At 45.1% G+C, this 15,857-nt stretch overlaps 1 protein-coding gene across 3 annotated transcripts in view; it reads left to right on the top strand.

Annotated features, from left to right (window-relative positions):
• The window catches only part of PPT2 (palmitoyl-protein thioesterase 2), a 71,668-nt gene extending 60,175 nt beyond the window's left edge, over positions 1–11,493 (top strand). For all 3 annotated transcript variants that reach the window (XM_048489482.1, XM_048489483.1, XM_048489484.1), the window contains exons 5-9: positions 535–642; positions 939–1,022; positions 2,492–2,576; positions 3,933–3,987; positions 5,398–11,493. In XM_048489482.1, the coding sequence (XP_048345439.1) occupies positions 535–642; positions 939–1,022; positions 2,492–2,576; positions 3,933–3,987; positions 5,398–5,541 (476 nt within the window). In that variant the 3' untranslated portion in view covers positions 5,542–11,493. The remainder of the gene's footprint in view (positions 1–534; positions 643–938; positions 1,023–2,491; positions 2,577–3,932; positions 3,988–5,397) is intronic.
• The last annotated feature ends 4,364 nt before the right edge of the window (positions 11,494–15,857 follow it).

Consider the following 15,857-nt stretch of genomic DNA (forward strand, 5'->3'; position numbering starts at 1 on the left):
CATCTTTGGGCTGTGGACCCTGTGTGATGGCAGAGCTCGCAGTTGTGTTCCTCTGAAAATGGCAGGTAGCAGAAACATTTTTATCTCTCTTCTTCTGTGAAGAACTCAGAGTGAGCACATGGTCCTCCCCTCTCTGTTTTATCCTAACAGCTACCATTTTGAGACTGGTTAGTCTGGGAATGGGTGACCAGCCCAAGGTTACTCAATAAACTTCCACATCAGGATTTGAATCTGGATCTCCATGGTCTAATCACTACACCAGTACTGTCCACCTGACAAACTACCTCAGTGTCCCTTATCAGCTAGTATAGCTTCACATTTATGGGATCAAAGGAGGAATTTTGACATCTCAGCCGGTTGGTTACCTGGTTTACCTCTGTGGGTGGGCTGACCTGGAATGGGGCCAAAGTATGAATCAGAATGGAGACATGTCAGAATGGGGTGGAGGGAAATCCGGGACTGGAGTAGTTGTGGGGAAAGGCAATGGTGTTGAGTAATGTCCTTTCTCTCATTGCATTTCTGTTTTCCATGCAGACACCAAGTACCTGAAATGGCTGTTTCCCCAGCACATGAAATCCAATCTGTATCGCCTATGCTACACACAGCTGGGCCAGGATTTCTCTATCTGTAACTACTGGAATGGTGAGATTCATATGACATGTCACTGATTTAGCACATTCATTTGTTCAGGTAGCTTCAGGTACGTAGAGCAGGGGTCTTCAAACTATGGCCCCCCAGATGTTCATGAACTACAATTCCCATCAGCCCTGCCACTTGGCCATGCTGGCAGGGGTTGATGGGAATTGCAGTCCATGAACATCTGGAGAGCCGCAGGTGGCAGACCCCTGGGCTAGATCCAGACCCCACTTCTTTTACCTCTTTCTAACACTCCCCTCCCCTCGTCCCAATCCCCCACTCCCCGTCTTCTACATTTTCAGATCCACATCATCGAGATCTTTACCTCAACAACAGCAATTTCCTGGCCCTGCTGAATGATGAAAAGCTGCACCCCAATGCTACAGGTAAGAACCCCGCAGTCCCCAAAATACGAAATGTATTGGCAGAATGGCTATACTTGGCTGTGGGCAAATCTCACATACCTGCTTTCGGCCGACGTTTGTGTTCCTGCAGTAGCTTGAATTTGTACAGTCCTGGACTAGCAAGTGTCTGATGTTCCTTAGCTTAGGCCATAGGTGTCAAACTCGTGGCCCTCCAGATGTTATGGACTACAGTTCCCATCATCCCCTGCCAGCATGCAGGGGATGATGGGAACTGTAGTCCATAACATCTGGAGGGCCGCGAGTTTGACACCTGTGGCTTAGGCTTAGCTTAGGCCAGCAATTGGCCATGCTGGCTGGGGCTGATGGGATTTGTAGTCCATGAACATCTGGAGAGCCGCAGGTTGCAGACCCCTGAGCTAGTGGATGTGCTGTATCGGGGCAGTCTCTCCATCCAGGTCAGTGCTACAGAGTAATTGTGTACGTGCTGTCAAATCGCAGCTGACGTACGGCAACTCCACAGGGTTTTCAAAGCAAGACCCCTTTGGGAGTGGCTTGCCCTTGCCTGCCTCTGGGTGGACTGAGAGAGTTCTGAGAGAACTGTGATTGGGTCCAGCAGGCCTCATGTGGAGGAGTGGGGGATTGAACCCTGTTCTCCAGATAAGAGTCTGCCATTCTTAACTGTGAGAGCCAATACGGTGTAATGATTATTAACTCCTCTTGTATAATTACTTCTTGATTTGCATTTTGTGGTATGTGGTACCAATCTGGGTTAGGGAAAATTGATATCTGTGGCCTCAGAAGGGGCTACTCCTTGAGATAGCATTCCAGCCCTGCCTTCTGCAAAAAAACCTACACTGTGCAAGGATTCTGCAAATTCCTGGTGGGTGACGGAGTGGGAAACTTTTTATGCTTATGATTGAAGTCTATAAAATTATGCATGGGGTAGAAAATGTTGACAGAGAGAAATTTTTCTCTCTTTCTCACAATACTAGAACCAGGGGGCATTCATTGAAAATGCTGGGGGGAAGAATTAGGACTAATAAAAGGAAACACTTCTTCACGCAACGTGTGATTGGTGTTTGGAATATGCTGCCACAGGAGGTGGTGATGGCCACTAACCAGGGGCCTCGACAGATTTATGGAGGAGAAGTCGATTTATGGCTACCAATCTTGATCCTCTTTGATCTGAGATTGCAAATGCCTTAACAGACCAGGTGCTTGGGAGCAACAGCCGCAGAAGGCCATTGCTTTCACATCCTGCATGTGAGCTCCCAAAGGCATCTGGTGGGCCACTGCGAGTAGCAGAGAGCTGGACTAGGTGGACTCTGGTCTGATCCAGCTGGCTTGTTCTTATGTTCTTATGTTCTATGCGGGATGATTGGGGGAAGGAGTAGCAGTGACTGAAGAGAGGGCAGGGGGAACGTTGAGGGGGAGTGAGGAGTCAGAGAGTTGACCCAGCTTTTGAGATGTGTCTCTCTTACTCTATGCAGCCTGGAAGAAGAACCTACTGCGCATTCGGAAGATGGTTCTGATTGGGGGTCCGGATGATGGCGTCATCACGCCGTGGCAATCCAGGTGAGGTTTGGGAGACGCGGAGGAGAGCCGCTCACCTACGCTGATAGAGAGAGAGAGAGAGAGAGAGAGAGAGAGAGAGAGAGAGAGAGAGAGAGAGAGAGAGAGATAGAGAGAGAGAGAGAGAGAGAGAGAGAGAGAGAGAGAGAGAGATAGAAGGAGCATGTTCTCTGTTATCAGAATGTGTCCATCACCTCTTTGGTCTGGGCGAGTTCCTAGTAGATTAAATCAGGAAGCCTAAAAAGAGACCAAATAGGGCAGTATTTACACTCTATATAACTGTTCAATACTTTTCTCCAGGCCTGGAAGTCTATATTGGCTGAATCTATTAGCCATATGTTGATATTTTTAAAATCCAAAGCTATGCACTAAGCATGAAGGGTCAAATTCAAACAAAATCATTTACTTCTATCCAGTGAGAATATATTTTGGGTATTTAGTATTTTTTTATTGTCAGTTTGTTTCATTGATAACGATAGGCAATGCGATATTGCGATTGCTCCAGAAGGCGGCGGTGCGGGTCCTGACTGGGACCCCACGGAGAGCTCAAGTAACACCGATTCTCAGTCAGCTGCATTGGCTCCAGATTGAATTCCTGATCAGATTCAAGGTTCCGGTTCTAACCTTTAAAGCCAGAAACCATTTGGGATCATTATATCTTTGGGTCTGTCCCTCCCTTTATACCATAGGTGTCAAACTCGCGGCCCTCCAGATGTTATGGACTACAGTTCCCATCATCCCCTGCCAGCATCATGCTGGCAGGGGATGATGGGAACTGTAGCCCATAACATCTGAAGGGCCGCGAGTTTGACACCTGTGCTTTATATCAACCTTTTTGGGGTCCATGCAGTGGTAGGATTCAGATAATTTAATAACTGGTTCCGAAAGGACTCAGTGGTGGGATTACACAAGTTCGCTGAATTAAACAAAAAATTAGCTACCGGTTCTACCAAATAGGTGCGAATATCTAATGTTAGCTCTGCTCAGCTTCCGCTCAGCTGACATGAGGTATGGACAGCTGGCTGGTGGCATTGGATACTGCCCGCCCATCTCATCCTGGCATCCAGACCATTGGCCCACGAGGATTTTCCCCTCTGGCCTAACGGGCCAATCTGCCCCTATAGTGGGACGGAAGAAGGTGTGAGCTCTCCAGCCCTACTTTGTAACTTAATATTGTTCTTCCTCTTTCTTTCTTTCTTTCTTTCTTTCTTTCTTTCTTTCTTTCTTTCTTTCTTTCTTTCTTTCTTTCTTTCTTTCTTTCTTTCTTTCTTTCTTTCTTTCTTTCTTTCTTTCTTTCTTTCTTTCTTTCTTTCTTTCTTTCTTTCTTTCTTTCTTTCTTTCTCTCTCTTTTTTTTGCAGCCTGTTCGCCTTCTATGATAATAACGAGACAGTGAAGGAAATGCAGTCCCAATTGGTGAGTGGGGTAGGAATCCATGGCTCCTTGTAACAAGTGAATGTGTCAAGAAAGGGAGCAGCAGCGGCGTAGGATGTTAAGAGCTCGTGTATCTAATCTGGAGGAACCGGGTTTGATTCCCAGCTCTGCCGCCTGAGCTGTGGAGGCTTATCTGGGGAATTCAGATTAGCCTATGCACTCCCACACACGCCAGCTGGGTGACCTTGGGCTAGTCACAGTTCTTCTGAGTTCTCTCAGCCCCACCTACCTCACAGGGTGCTTGTTGTGAGGGGGGAAGGGCAAGGAGATTGTAAGCCCCTTTGAGTCTCCTTCAGGAGAGAAAGGGGGGATATAAATCCAAACTCTTCTTCTTCTTCTACATTGGTCTACAAAATCAGCTGAGAAGATTGGGGGGGGGGGGGGCAGGATTCCTAAACTACAGCTACTCTGAGTTTGAGTAACATGAGGCACTAGAAACCAGGTCTGCAGTGTTCTCGTTTGGTCAGAAGATAGGAGTAGTTTTGGAGGATGTGGTGTAAACACCTTGGATGAAACTTGATGGTTTCAGTTGGAGGTGCACTGGAAGGTCTTATGCTGCCATGTCACTGAAAAACAAACAGAAATGAGAACATGGGACACCCTTTCAGTCTTGACCACCACCTGTGGAAACTGCTTTTGGGTTTGAGAGCCAGTGTGGTACAGAGGTTAAGAGCAGATGCACTCAACTCCGGAGAACTGGATTGGATTTCCCACTTCTCCACATAAGTGGCTGACTCTTATCTGGTGAACCAGATTTGCTTCCACACTCCTACATTCCTGCTGCGTGACCTTGGGCTAGTCACAGTTCTCTCAGAACTCTCTCAGCCTCACCTATCTCACAAGGTGTCTGCTGTAGGGAGAGGAAGAGAAGGAGTTTGTAAGCTGCCTTGAGTCTCCTTACAGGGTTCCTATCCTGGGTTCTTCTTAGTCTTACCCTAATCGTTGTAACTGGGTAGTGCTGAGATTTCTCTGCTAAAAGATCAGAAAATCAGTATTTAGTGGTTATAGAACTTAGTTTTAGTTGAGGAAAGGGAAGCAAACTACTGAGGAGAGGAGAGAAATTGTGAGATGCAAAAGTAGCAAGGATTGAAAGGTAGTCCTGAAGGCAAATAGATGGAAGGTTGCGTAGCCCATATTCTAAGAGGATGAGGATGGGAATAGACTCAGAACAATTCCTTCTGGTCCACGTAGTTCCTTCTGATCTTTTCTCAGTTCTCACCTTCATGGATTCAGGTGAACCGCAGACTAGGCCGAATTTCAGTTTGTCTCGGTATGTTGTTGGCGTGTCTTTGCCAGACTTAGATGAGTTCGTTTCTGAGCCTACAAGTGTCAAGGTATGAACATTCCCCCTACCCCCATCTCGACTTAAAGCTATTTAATGGTTTCCTTCAGGTATACCTCAAGGACACCTTTGGTCTGAAGACCCTGGATGCTCGCGGTGACATTGTTCTCTACACAATGCCGGACGTCTCCCACACATTTTGGCACTCGAACCGCACCGTCTACGACAAATGTATCTCCCCATGGCTGACGTAGCTGGTAGGCCCTGGAAAAAAAACAATGAGGAGGAAGGCCCGTCAAGAGGCGATGTGACATTCCTACCCTCACCTTGGTGGTTCTCCCACAGAAAAGAAACCCTACTTGTTACCTACAGCTTTCCTAGGATGGTTGATCCTTTCTTTCACAACGGAAGAAGCTTTTCTGTGAGACTTTTGGGGTGGGGGCTGGCAGCTATTTGGTGGGTTCCAGTCCTGCACTGTGGAGACAGGAGGAGTGGCACTCTCCCACTTTTCCCAGGTCTGAGCTATCCAGCTACAGTTGGGATTTCTTTGCAGAGAAGAACTGCCAAATAGAACTGTTCCACAGGATCCGCTGAATTTCCCCCCCCCCGCAAGAAGTTGAATTTGGCAGACAAAGGAGGGATTTGATTATATTTAAATGTCAATCCAGGGCAGAAGCAATCGTATTCTTCGTTCCCGAACTGCGACAAAACGTTTATACAGAAGCTGCCGAAATTCTTCTCTTTCCCCCACAACCTTCAATTGAAATTCTGAGCCCTGAAAACTTTGCCACGAACTCTGAGAGTCTTTTAAATGGTTCATATTCTGGCACCCTCCAAAAAAAAATCCCTTTTGACTTTAGTAACCTCTAATTTTAGCGAATCAAACTGTATGTCTGAATTGACTGAAACGTTATTACTGATTTTTCCCCCTTCCTCCCCTCTTCTAGAAGCACATGTTCAGGATCTCAGGATGATGAAAGAAAATTGATTTATGCTGAGAAATTTCATAACTTGTTCCATTCGTTTCAAAAATGCATCTACTTTAAGGGACGGTTGTTAGCCAGTTTGAGGGACTTCCTCTAGGGGAGCCCCTCACTTTTGAAGGAAAATCTTCAGCACTTCATGCTTTGACAGTATTCTCTTTCATCCAGGTACGATACAACCTAAGCAATAGGACTCAGGTTTTAACTTTAATCTCAGAATGGGGTCAGGAGAAGGGAATCCTGGGGATTCCAAGCGGTTGCATGTTTGGTTGAGCTCGGTGGGATTTGGGATAATCTTTTTTGTAGCAGGTACCTTTATTCTTGCAAATGAAGAAAACACATTTTGTGTACGTTACATGGAGTGAAGCGATAAGTGTGAAGTAGCAAAATTCTGGAGAGTGGGATAAGCCAGGCTGGATTTTGTGTTTGGTGGTTGTGTGGTAAATGATGAAGCGGCGGGTTCACGCTGTCTCATGATGTGGCGTGTTGATCTGACAGTCTGTTTCTTCTTTGTGGATTTGTGCACACGCCCCTTGCCTTTTTCCTGTGTCAATCATCTGTGAGGGGTGGAACTGACCGGCTATCAGGGCTACACTACATGTTACATTTTTTCCTGCTCCATCCTGGGTTTCTCTGGACCTGATTAGCTTTGCCTTTCAGCCACACAGCAGCTGCGAGGAGCGTCACATTAAAAATCAAGAGGAGCTCAATTCTTCTCGGAACTGCAGCGGGTGGGGGAAGAGCTTGTGTGTTGCTCTAAACTGTGCAATAGGGGAAACAGTGCTGGAGGAAGAAGTCCCCTTCTTCCCTTACACTGCAGGTTCAAGCAGAGTCGGGCTCCTGCCTCTTTTAAAAATGACTTTTCCCACAGCTGCTGTTGGGCTGCAAATCAGGTTCAGGGAAAATTGGAGAATTTTGGAGCCCAGTCACCGAAAACCATAGTAGTTTGGACATTCTGCCTGCAGCTGCCCTACAGTTTCCCCTATGAGATAGATTGAAGTGGGTAATTTTTTAATCTGGTTCTAAGGGGGAAAATACAGGAGCTGGGTGAGCCATACCCAAATTGGGTTGCCCGGATGCTGTGGGGGAAATCCCAATGTGGAAGCAGCTGTGATCTGCACTTGGTGGGAGACCACAGATAAGGCAGTAGAAAGAAGGGATGATCCCTCTTTGCAACAATAAGTAGATGGGTGACCATATTGCTTTACTGCAGCCATGATCACATGTGTGTATTTGTGCTGATGAATCCAGTGTCATGCCTACAGGGAAAAGCATGCAAAAGGGAGCAGAGGGGATTTTTAAAAAATCTGATCTGTGGTAGCACACAAAATTGCAGCATGTGAAGATATCAATGCAAACCAACAAGCCTCCCAAATACTAGTCAAACCACCTCAAATGTACATGGTTAATCCAGGGCTATATGGGATTATCTTAGTTCTCCCCCAGTTCATTTTCAAAATGTGTGGGGCATTTGAAAATGTGGTATCTCTACCCACAATCTGAAGCCAAGTTGTCTAGAATTTCACCACATCAATCTGATTTATGTGATCTTTCCTCACTTTGGTCAGGTGCAGATGAAAGATAAATATCCCACAGGTGGGCAACAGGCAGAGCTGACAAATAGTTAACAAAAAGGCAAGGTACATATTTCGTTGTGAGTTAAATACATTTGCTGAAGCTGCCCTAGTTGATTGTCCAAGGTGTGGTGCTTTGAGTTTTCTGTATCAGCTGTGAGGGAACAAAGTAGTCAGGTTAGCATTTCCTCTGGGGCACATCAGGTGGAGACATAGGGTGGAAAAAATTAAATGGAGGAGTTTGGCAAAATTCTCTCTGCCCCAGAAGTTGAAAGATGATGGAGGAGAACTGCCATTAATGGGAATTTGTGAGTGCTCTATTATCACTAGTGGCACTGTTTACAGGGATTTCCTCACATTGAAATGAGTCAAGCCTCACATTTGTTTCAAGGTACCTGGAATAATCTGAGGTGATTTTTCTGAGGCAGAAACTGCTTCACACAAGGGAAGCCTCAAAATGTTTACAGAGAGCTCGGAAAATCGACGGCCGATCTCTGCGGTGTTTCAACACCGCTTCGGCCTTTGGGCAAATCATTAGTTTTGATGATTCGTAAGTGAACTTTGGTGGCAAACTTGAAGACATTGTGGTTGGAGAGTAAGAGTTACCTAAAATCTGTGGGTTTTTAAAAAAACTTAGCCCAGAATTGGGGTGAGAGAAAAATTAGAGGTGAGAACATTGTGTGGGACGGACAGTTTGGGAGGGAGGGGGTTCTTAGATACAAGCATGGGATCTAGTAAAAATGGTAGAGGTGGGGCGGAGCAGCAGTTACGCTCCTGGCCTGCGTACGCATGAACAAACACTACATTAGTGCTTTGTTTGACTTAACCAGGAATATGTGGCTTACTTTTCTGCTGTGCATTAAAAATGTGTTTGACAAAGAGTGTGTTCTCTTTTTGTCCTCCACAAAAAGAGAATGGTCTTGACGGTCTTGTTCGGCAAGTTCATCTCTGAGAATTTCGGCACACCGCATCACGTTCTGCTTTCTAGAGAAGAAGCTTACTCCTCAGTGGTAGCATTCATAGGAACTAAACAGGGGCTTGTTGCATAAGGCAACAGCTTCCTCATACCCTTCTTGTGAACTCCTAGGGATAGCTGGCTGGTCGATGTGGAAAAGGGCTGAGCGAGGCTAGGGTTGTTTACTTCCAGGTGGCCCTTGGAGTTCACCCACCATTAAAGTCAATTTCTGGAAGACCCTCGAGGAAATGGCTGCTTTGGAGGAGGGACTACATGGCATGACACCCTGCTGACATTCTACCCCTCCCCTTCCTAAAACCTGCCCTCCCCAGGCTCCACCCCGAAATCTCCCAATTGACCTTTTGAGGTTTAGTGCCCCCCTCCGATCCTAACGGTTTTCTGAAATGCACCTCGTTGGCCTCTTCCACACACGCAGAATAATGCACTTTCAATGTACTTTGCAGATGTGTGGAATAGCAAAATCCACATGCAAACAATTGTGAAAGTGTATTGAAAGTACACTGTTCTGCATGTGCGGAAGGGGCCCTAGTTTTTTTCCTCATGAAAATGAAGAGTTGTGACTCCTTTAAAAGATGGGTGGCAACATGCAACAAGTAGTAAAAAAAAATTGATGAGCGGACAACAACAAAAAGCACTAACTAATTATTTAAAAATGAAAGCTGGGAATTGATAGGAGCTAGTAGATCATGAGAGTTTGTCATAATTTGTTGTGCTCTAACACTTGCCAAAATTTTTAAAGCCATTCTGTGGTAGGGGTGGGGGGAATGGCAGCCACAGGGACTGAGACGAGGAAAATGGTGCCAAACATGAGTAGAGTCTTAAAAACACACTCCTTCCTTTTCACACAATGTACAAAGGCCCTTTCACGATCATCTTTCCAAATAAATGGCTTCAAACCGGATTTGGAAGGGATTGCATCAAAGTGGAGGAGACCCACAAGTACACAATCAGGAGAGGTTGTGGGGCTGTTCTGCCCCACCCCACCTCCCAAACCAACTCAAGTTTTGATGTCAAATCAGAGCAAAACCTCTGCTAAGTTTTTCAAAAACTACCTTCCTTAGCCCAGTTGAGATATTTTTAATTGGAAGAATTAATACTTGAAAACTGGCTGTCTTGTTACCTGTATAATACGTTTTGTCCTGCCCTTTGGCGGGGACAGCTGATCATGTTTACCTTTTTATATTTTATTTATATGAATTATTTATAGTCACTGGGTCTACCAAATGTCTTATATCAGCAAGTAAAATCAATGGGGTTTTTCTTCTTAAAAAAACCCCATAATATAATGTAATAGGTTTGAGAGCTCCCTAAAGCAGAGTTACTGAATTCGTTTGTTACGAGGGCTGTATATGTATATTTCAGTGCCCTGACAAATTGCCTTTTTGCAGCAAAGGAATCCCAATGACTAATTGTGTAAATTGGCACATGCTTAATAATTGTTGAATAAATCTGGAACAGGGACTCATGCAGAGTTGCAGCAGCCTCCTATGAAGGCGATAAATTCCGCTGTGATATATGAAGCATTCCGTTTCAGGACAGTTGATAGATCCGATGAAGGGCTGTGGCAAAACTGCCTATCCCAACAGTTCTCAACCTGTGGGTCGCGACCCGTTTGGGGGTTGAGCGACCCTTTCGCAGGGGTTGCCTAAGACCATCGGAAAACACATATTTCCGATGGTCTTAGGAACTGAGACACTGCTCCTCTATCCATCTATCCCGGTCACCACAAGAGGAGGAACTGTATTAAAGGGTCGCAGGATTAGGAAGGTTGAGAACCACTGGCCTATCCCCTCCAGTGGAGGCCAATTTTGAAAGCAGAAAAGATCAGAACAGTGAATCGTGTGGACAGGCGGACATCTGTGGATGAGGGTTATAGCCTTGGGAATTTCGTAGCACGCTAACAATTCCTAAGCGGCACATCAGCCTTGGGAATTACTGTATGAAGGTTCTGCTGAAGGAAAGCAAGTGACGATTGCTCCTCTTGGACCACCCCTCTAAACATGAGGGCAGGAATAAAACAATGAGTTAAAGAAAACATTCAAATCTTGTCCCACCGTCAGTAGATATTTTCTGAGATTTCATCCAGTTCACACACTTCCAAATCTAGTATCACATTCATGAGAATTAAAAGCTTGTTTTCAGTCCGCCCAGAGAGCCTAGACAAGTTTCACCATACAGAGTTTCACCCCGTGCTGAGTAATGGAAAACACACAGCTCGGCTCTTAAAGTGACAAGGTTCCATTTATGTGGCATGGCTGGGGGAAACAGTCATGAAAAAGCAAACATTTGATTTGATTTCAGAAGGATTACAATGGCACCACAGGGCTGCTGTCCAGATTCCTGGCAAAGGACTCTTCACTGCAAATTCAGTACTTTGCTGCATATCTGGTCACCGCATCGTGGTACACTAAAACGATGGTGCAAATGGTGCCGTGCACGGAACAGATGCTTAGAAAAATAGAGGCGCTGATAGTTTGGGGGTGTTCAGAATGCCACAGATGCTCGTGCACATTTTAATGGCAGCCCAAACACTACAGTTCTGCTCATGAATAGCTAGTGAAAATATAGTCAAGAATGAAAGAGATTGCCCTCCATGGTAATGCCTGGGGGGCAGGGGGCAGATGTTGGTGTCAAAGCTGCTTTAAAGATGTTGGAAGCTCTGTGGTCAGACACCCTAACGCCATGGTGGCGAACCTTTGGCACTCCAGATGTTATGGACTACAATTCCCATCAACCCCTTCCAGCATGGCCAATTGGCCATGCTGGCAGGGGCTGATGGGAATTGTAGTCCATAACATCTGGAGTGCCAAAGGTTCGCCACCACTGCCCTAACGCTTGTCTAGATGTACTTTTTTGGGGACTTTTCTTCAACTTAAGCTGGCTTGGTATGTTGCTTTTTGCAATCAGGTAAAAGGCTGCCTTTACGGAAGCACAAAAATGTAGTAGCTATTACGCTGTTTGTGTCACATACTGAACAAGAATGGGTGGTGCTGGTATTGCAGAATAAATGGGAACGTGACCGATTTGTGAAACGGGGGAGCTTCCCCTGAGAACGTCCTTTTCCACAGCCTAAAAGTTCTGAAAGCACATAACTGCGAATAGCGTGTGTTGAAATCCCCTTAAACATGTATGTGAGTGCAGATGTTTCCTTCCTATTTATAATAAGCAGAGGCTCGGTGTCTTATATTGTTCATGTGAGTGCGCTAACCTGTTTTTCCCCCAGTTTGCGTCAATGTAGCCAAAATTTGCAAGGATATGCACACTTGAAGGGAAGATGAATGCAATATTTTGGAGCAGCCGGGCTGTTTAGGAAATGCCCTTGCTGCGGTCTGTCCTGGCGTACCTTTCCTCTTCAAGGATGTGCTCTTGGGGAGGGGGGTTGGTAATCAGAAGCTAGCTGTGTACAGCCCTGATTGTCTAGCTCCTATGACAGTGGTTCTCAACCTGTGGGTCGCGACCTCTTTGGGGGTCGAACGACCCTTTCACAGGGTCACCTAAGACTCTCTGCATCAGTGTTCTCCATCTGTAAAATGGATAAATGTTAGGGTTGGGGGTCACCACAACATGAGGAACTGTATTAAAGAGTCGTGGCATTAGGAAGGTTGAGAACCACTGTCTTAAGACATGATTTAAAAAAAAAACCTTCCCCAGTTCTGAAAGACAGTGGTATGTTTTACAGGTCTTTGCTTTTTCTTTTTAATGGGGAGAAGCAATAGGAGATAAATGGATAAATGCTTGAATATTCACACGGTGCTTTTAAAAATTTTTTAAAAGCCCACCTGAAGCCAGAGAGAGCAGGAGTCTGACTGGTTGACCAAGCCAGCTGCCCATTTGGTTGGTTCTCACCATGTAGGTTGAGCTGGAAAGCAGGGCTCCCCATATAACTTAGCTCTGTTTGTAGGCTGTGTCTGCCTTTGCTCCTACTTGGCTACCAAAACAGATACTGTTTTATGTATTTATGGTTTTAAACTCTACATACATCTAGTTTGTTCTCCTTCACAAGGACGGCCTTGTTGTAGAGGGTTTTCCGAGTATTCCTCCAAAACCATCTTTCCGTCAATTCTGCATTCAGTTCAGGCAGGCACAATATTGCAAAATGGGTTACAGTCAGAGACTTATTTCATAGCAAAAGGCTAGAAAGGTCCGTCGTTTAACCGTGGCTATCACCCCTGCCACCTGAACTCTTTCTGTATTTATGAGAATAAAAGCAATCCATTCCCAAAAGGCGTATGTGTGGTTTTTGTTTGTGTGTGTGCTTGAAGAGAGGAGCTCGTTTAAATACCGCCTCTCCTTTTCATTCTGTACATTGCTCATTTCCATAGATTTGAAGTCAGCATTCATCGTTATTGCTTCTATAGCAGTTCTTGAGTATTCCGAACACATCACATGAATCAATAAGTAACCCCTACAACAACCCTGCGGGGTCAGAATTAGTAGGTCTGTCTTGCACACGGAGGACTAAGAAACATAATAAAGCCTCATAGTATACAATAACTAGCTGAATGCCATCTGGAGAAGTTGTGGTCGAGCTGAAATTTGAAAGGAGAATTTCTATGGTCTTTTGCTATAACTGGAGGGTGTGTTGTTTCAACTGGTACATAGACTCTGCAGTTGGTACCAGGAAAATGGTATTCAACACAAGGGGTGCCGTAACTGAGAAAGTCCTGCTTCTTATATCAGCCCACTGCACCACAGAAGAATAAAAATAGGAGCTCTATAACACCACATTGCAAAATCCAACATGTGTGCAAAGCGGTGAAACAATTTTTCTTTTTGAGAGGCATACTTTGTGAACTTTAAAATGTTTTTAAAGCCCTCTGTCTTGGAGTGACCATGCATGGTCTGCTGTAGCAGGGATGCAGCCAAACACAGCGATTTGGGTTTTGAAAAGAAAGTTGTTGATATCATATCTCAAACTGAGTGCAAGCTTTTGAGTTACCCAGAACTCTTCATCAGGCTAGATATTCAGCATGCAAAGGGGGGGGGGGGGGCACGTGACAGAGAAACAGATGTCACACAGCATGGTGGCAAAGTTCCAATTTTGTTGTTTGTAGGAGCTTAAATTGGAATGTAGATTGTATTGTAGATTTAATTGGATTGGTTGATTTGGTGTGTCCAACCAGTATTCAAGGTGCACCAAAGGTTACTGGGACAGAGAAACAACGTATGAGAATATAAAAACGAGCAGAGATTTTTCCCAATTCGTTGCTAATTTGAATGTACAGCAATCCGATGTCCGGCAGAGGGCAGGAGAAAAACCATGGTGATCCTTACATTTAAAAAAAAACCCTGGAGATTAATCTTTGATGATAAGAAATCAACAGAACCATTGTGTTCTGTTATAAAGATTACCGCATTTTTCCCCTCTTACATTCTGCCTTGTTAGGTCTGTGTTCATTTCAGCACGAGGAAAACATCAGAGCAGCTGCTAGGTTTATCTTCTCCACAGGAGAACAGCTATATTTATATTCTCTGTCCCAGTAGCCTTTGATGCATCTTGACGTTTGTTTTGTACCCCGCCACATCACATCATCCACTAAATCTGGTCCATGTCTTTGGCTCCTTCCGCACATGCAGAATAATGCACTTTCAAACTGCTTTCAGTTCTCTTTGAAGCTGTGCGGAATGGCAAAATCCACTTGCAAACAGTTTGAAAACGCATTATTTTGCTTGTGCGGAAGGGGCCTCAGTCTCCCAGCATGGTGTAAAAGAAGAGTTTGGATCTGTACTCCCCTTTCTCTCCTGTAAGGAGAATCAAAGGGGTTTCCAAACTCCTTTCCCTTCCTCTCCCTACAACACACACCTTGTAAGGTAGGTGGGGCTGAGAGGGTTCAGAGAAGGCTATGACTGACCCAAAGTCACCCAGCAGGAATGTAGGAGTGCGGAAGCAAATCTGGTTCACCTGATATGAATATGCTAAGCTTGTAATGTTTTAAGCCATTGTATTTAATCATATAAGTTATATGAGTGTAATTCACAGGGCACCAAGCACTTCAAAAACTTACTTTCGTTGGAAGAAACGAAACTCATAGAGCAGCCTGACACTGAGCTTTGATTTGGGAAAACGGGGGCCCTCAGTAGAGATAAGAAGTTAGCAGAAGCTCACCAATACATATAAAGATGAAGTAAAATCTTAGTTGGTATAGAAACCAGTAGTTGTTATAGAAACCTTTCACGAAAGGTGTTTTTGACTCTGGGCCTAATTGGCATGCAGGAACAATGCACTTTCAAATAAGCCAGTGCTCTTGAAGCTGAATGGCAAAACCACTTACAAACAGTTGTGAAGTGGTTTGAAACGACATTTCATGCGCAGCGGAAGGGGCCAAGGCTCATTCCGTACATGCAGAATAATGCACTTTCAAACTGCTTTCAGTGCTCTTTGAAGCTGTGCGGAATGGCAAAATCCACTTACAAACAGTTGTGAAAGTGGTTTGAAAACGCATTATTTTGCGTGTGCGGAAGGGGCCTAAGTTTCACTAAAAATGGGAGCGGGCAAGGTGTATAAGAAGTGGGGATGAAATGACCAGGTCAGTACGTCTTCTTGACTCAAGCCAATGAGCAAAGTACAAGCTGAGGGTAATGTTTTTGCTTACAGCTATAGAATTATGTTACGCAGGACGGCAGCCCTCGAACCTCGGCTCTCTGTCCCTTGCTTGACAAAGGAGAGTCTCCTCTTCTCTTGCCCAGGAATTGAAAGAAAACAATAAATTTCTGAACACTGAAGAAGCTTTGGGATGGTTATTCATAACCAGCTATTGCCTTGAGGGCAGGGCTTTTGACCTTTGCCTAACACACCTGATAAGAGTCCATCACTAATGTGGAGGAGTGGGAAATCAAACACAGTTCTCCAGATTAGAGTCCACCAGGTCTTAACCACAACAACACATTGGTTCTTCTGTAGGGGATATAAAGCATTGAATTAGAGTGGGAGGCCCAGATTTCAACCCCCAATATGCCCTGGAAAGTGCTGGGTGACCTTGGCCCACTCACACAGTGTCAGCCAAGCCTAACTCACAGAATTGTCGTGAGGATAAAAT

This window comes from Sphaerodactylus townsendi, linkage group LG03, assembly GCF_021028975.2.
Source record: "Sphaerodactylus townsendi isolate TG3544 linkage group LG03, MPM_Stown_v2.3, whole genome shotgun sequence".
Lineage (NCBI taxonomy): Eukaryota > Metazoa > Chordata > Lepidosauria > Squamata > Sphaerodactylidae > Sphaerodactylus > Sphaerodactylus townsendi.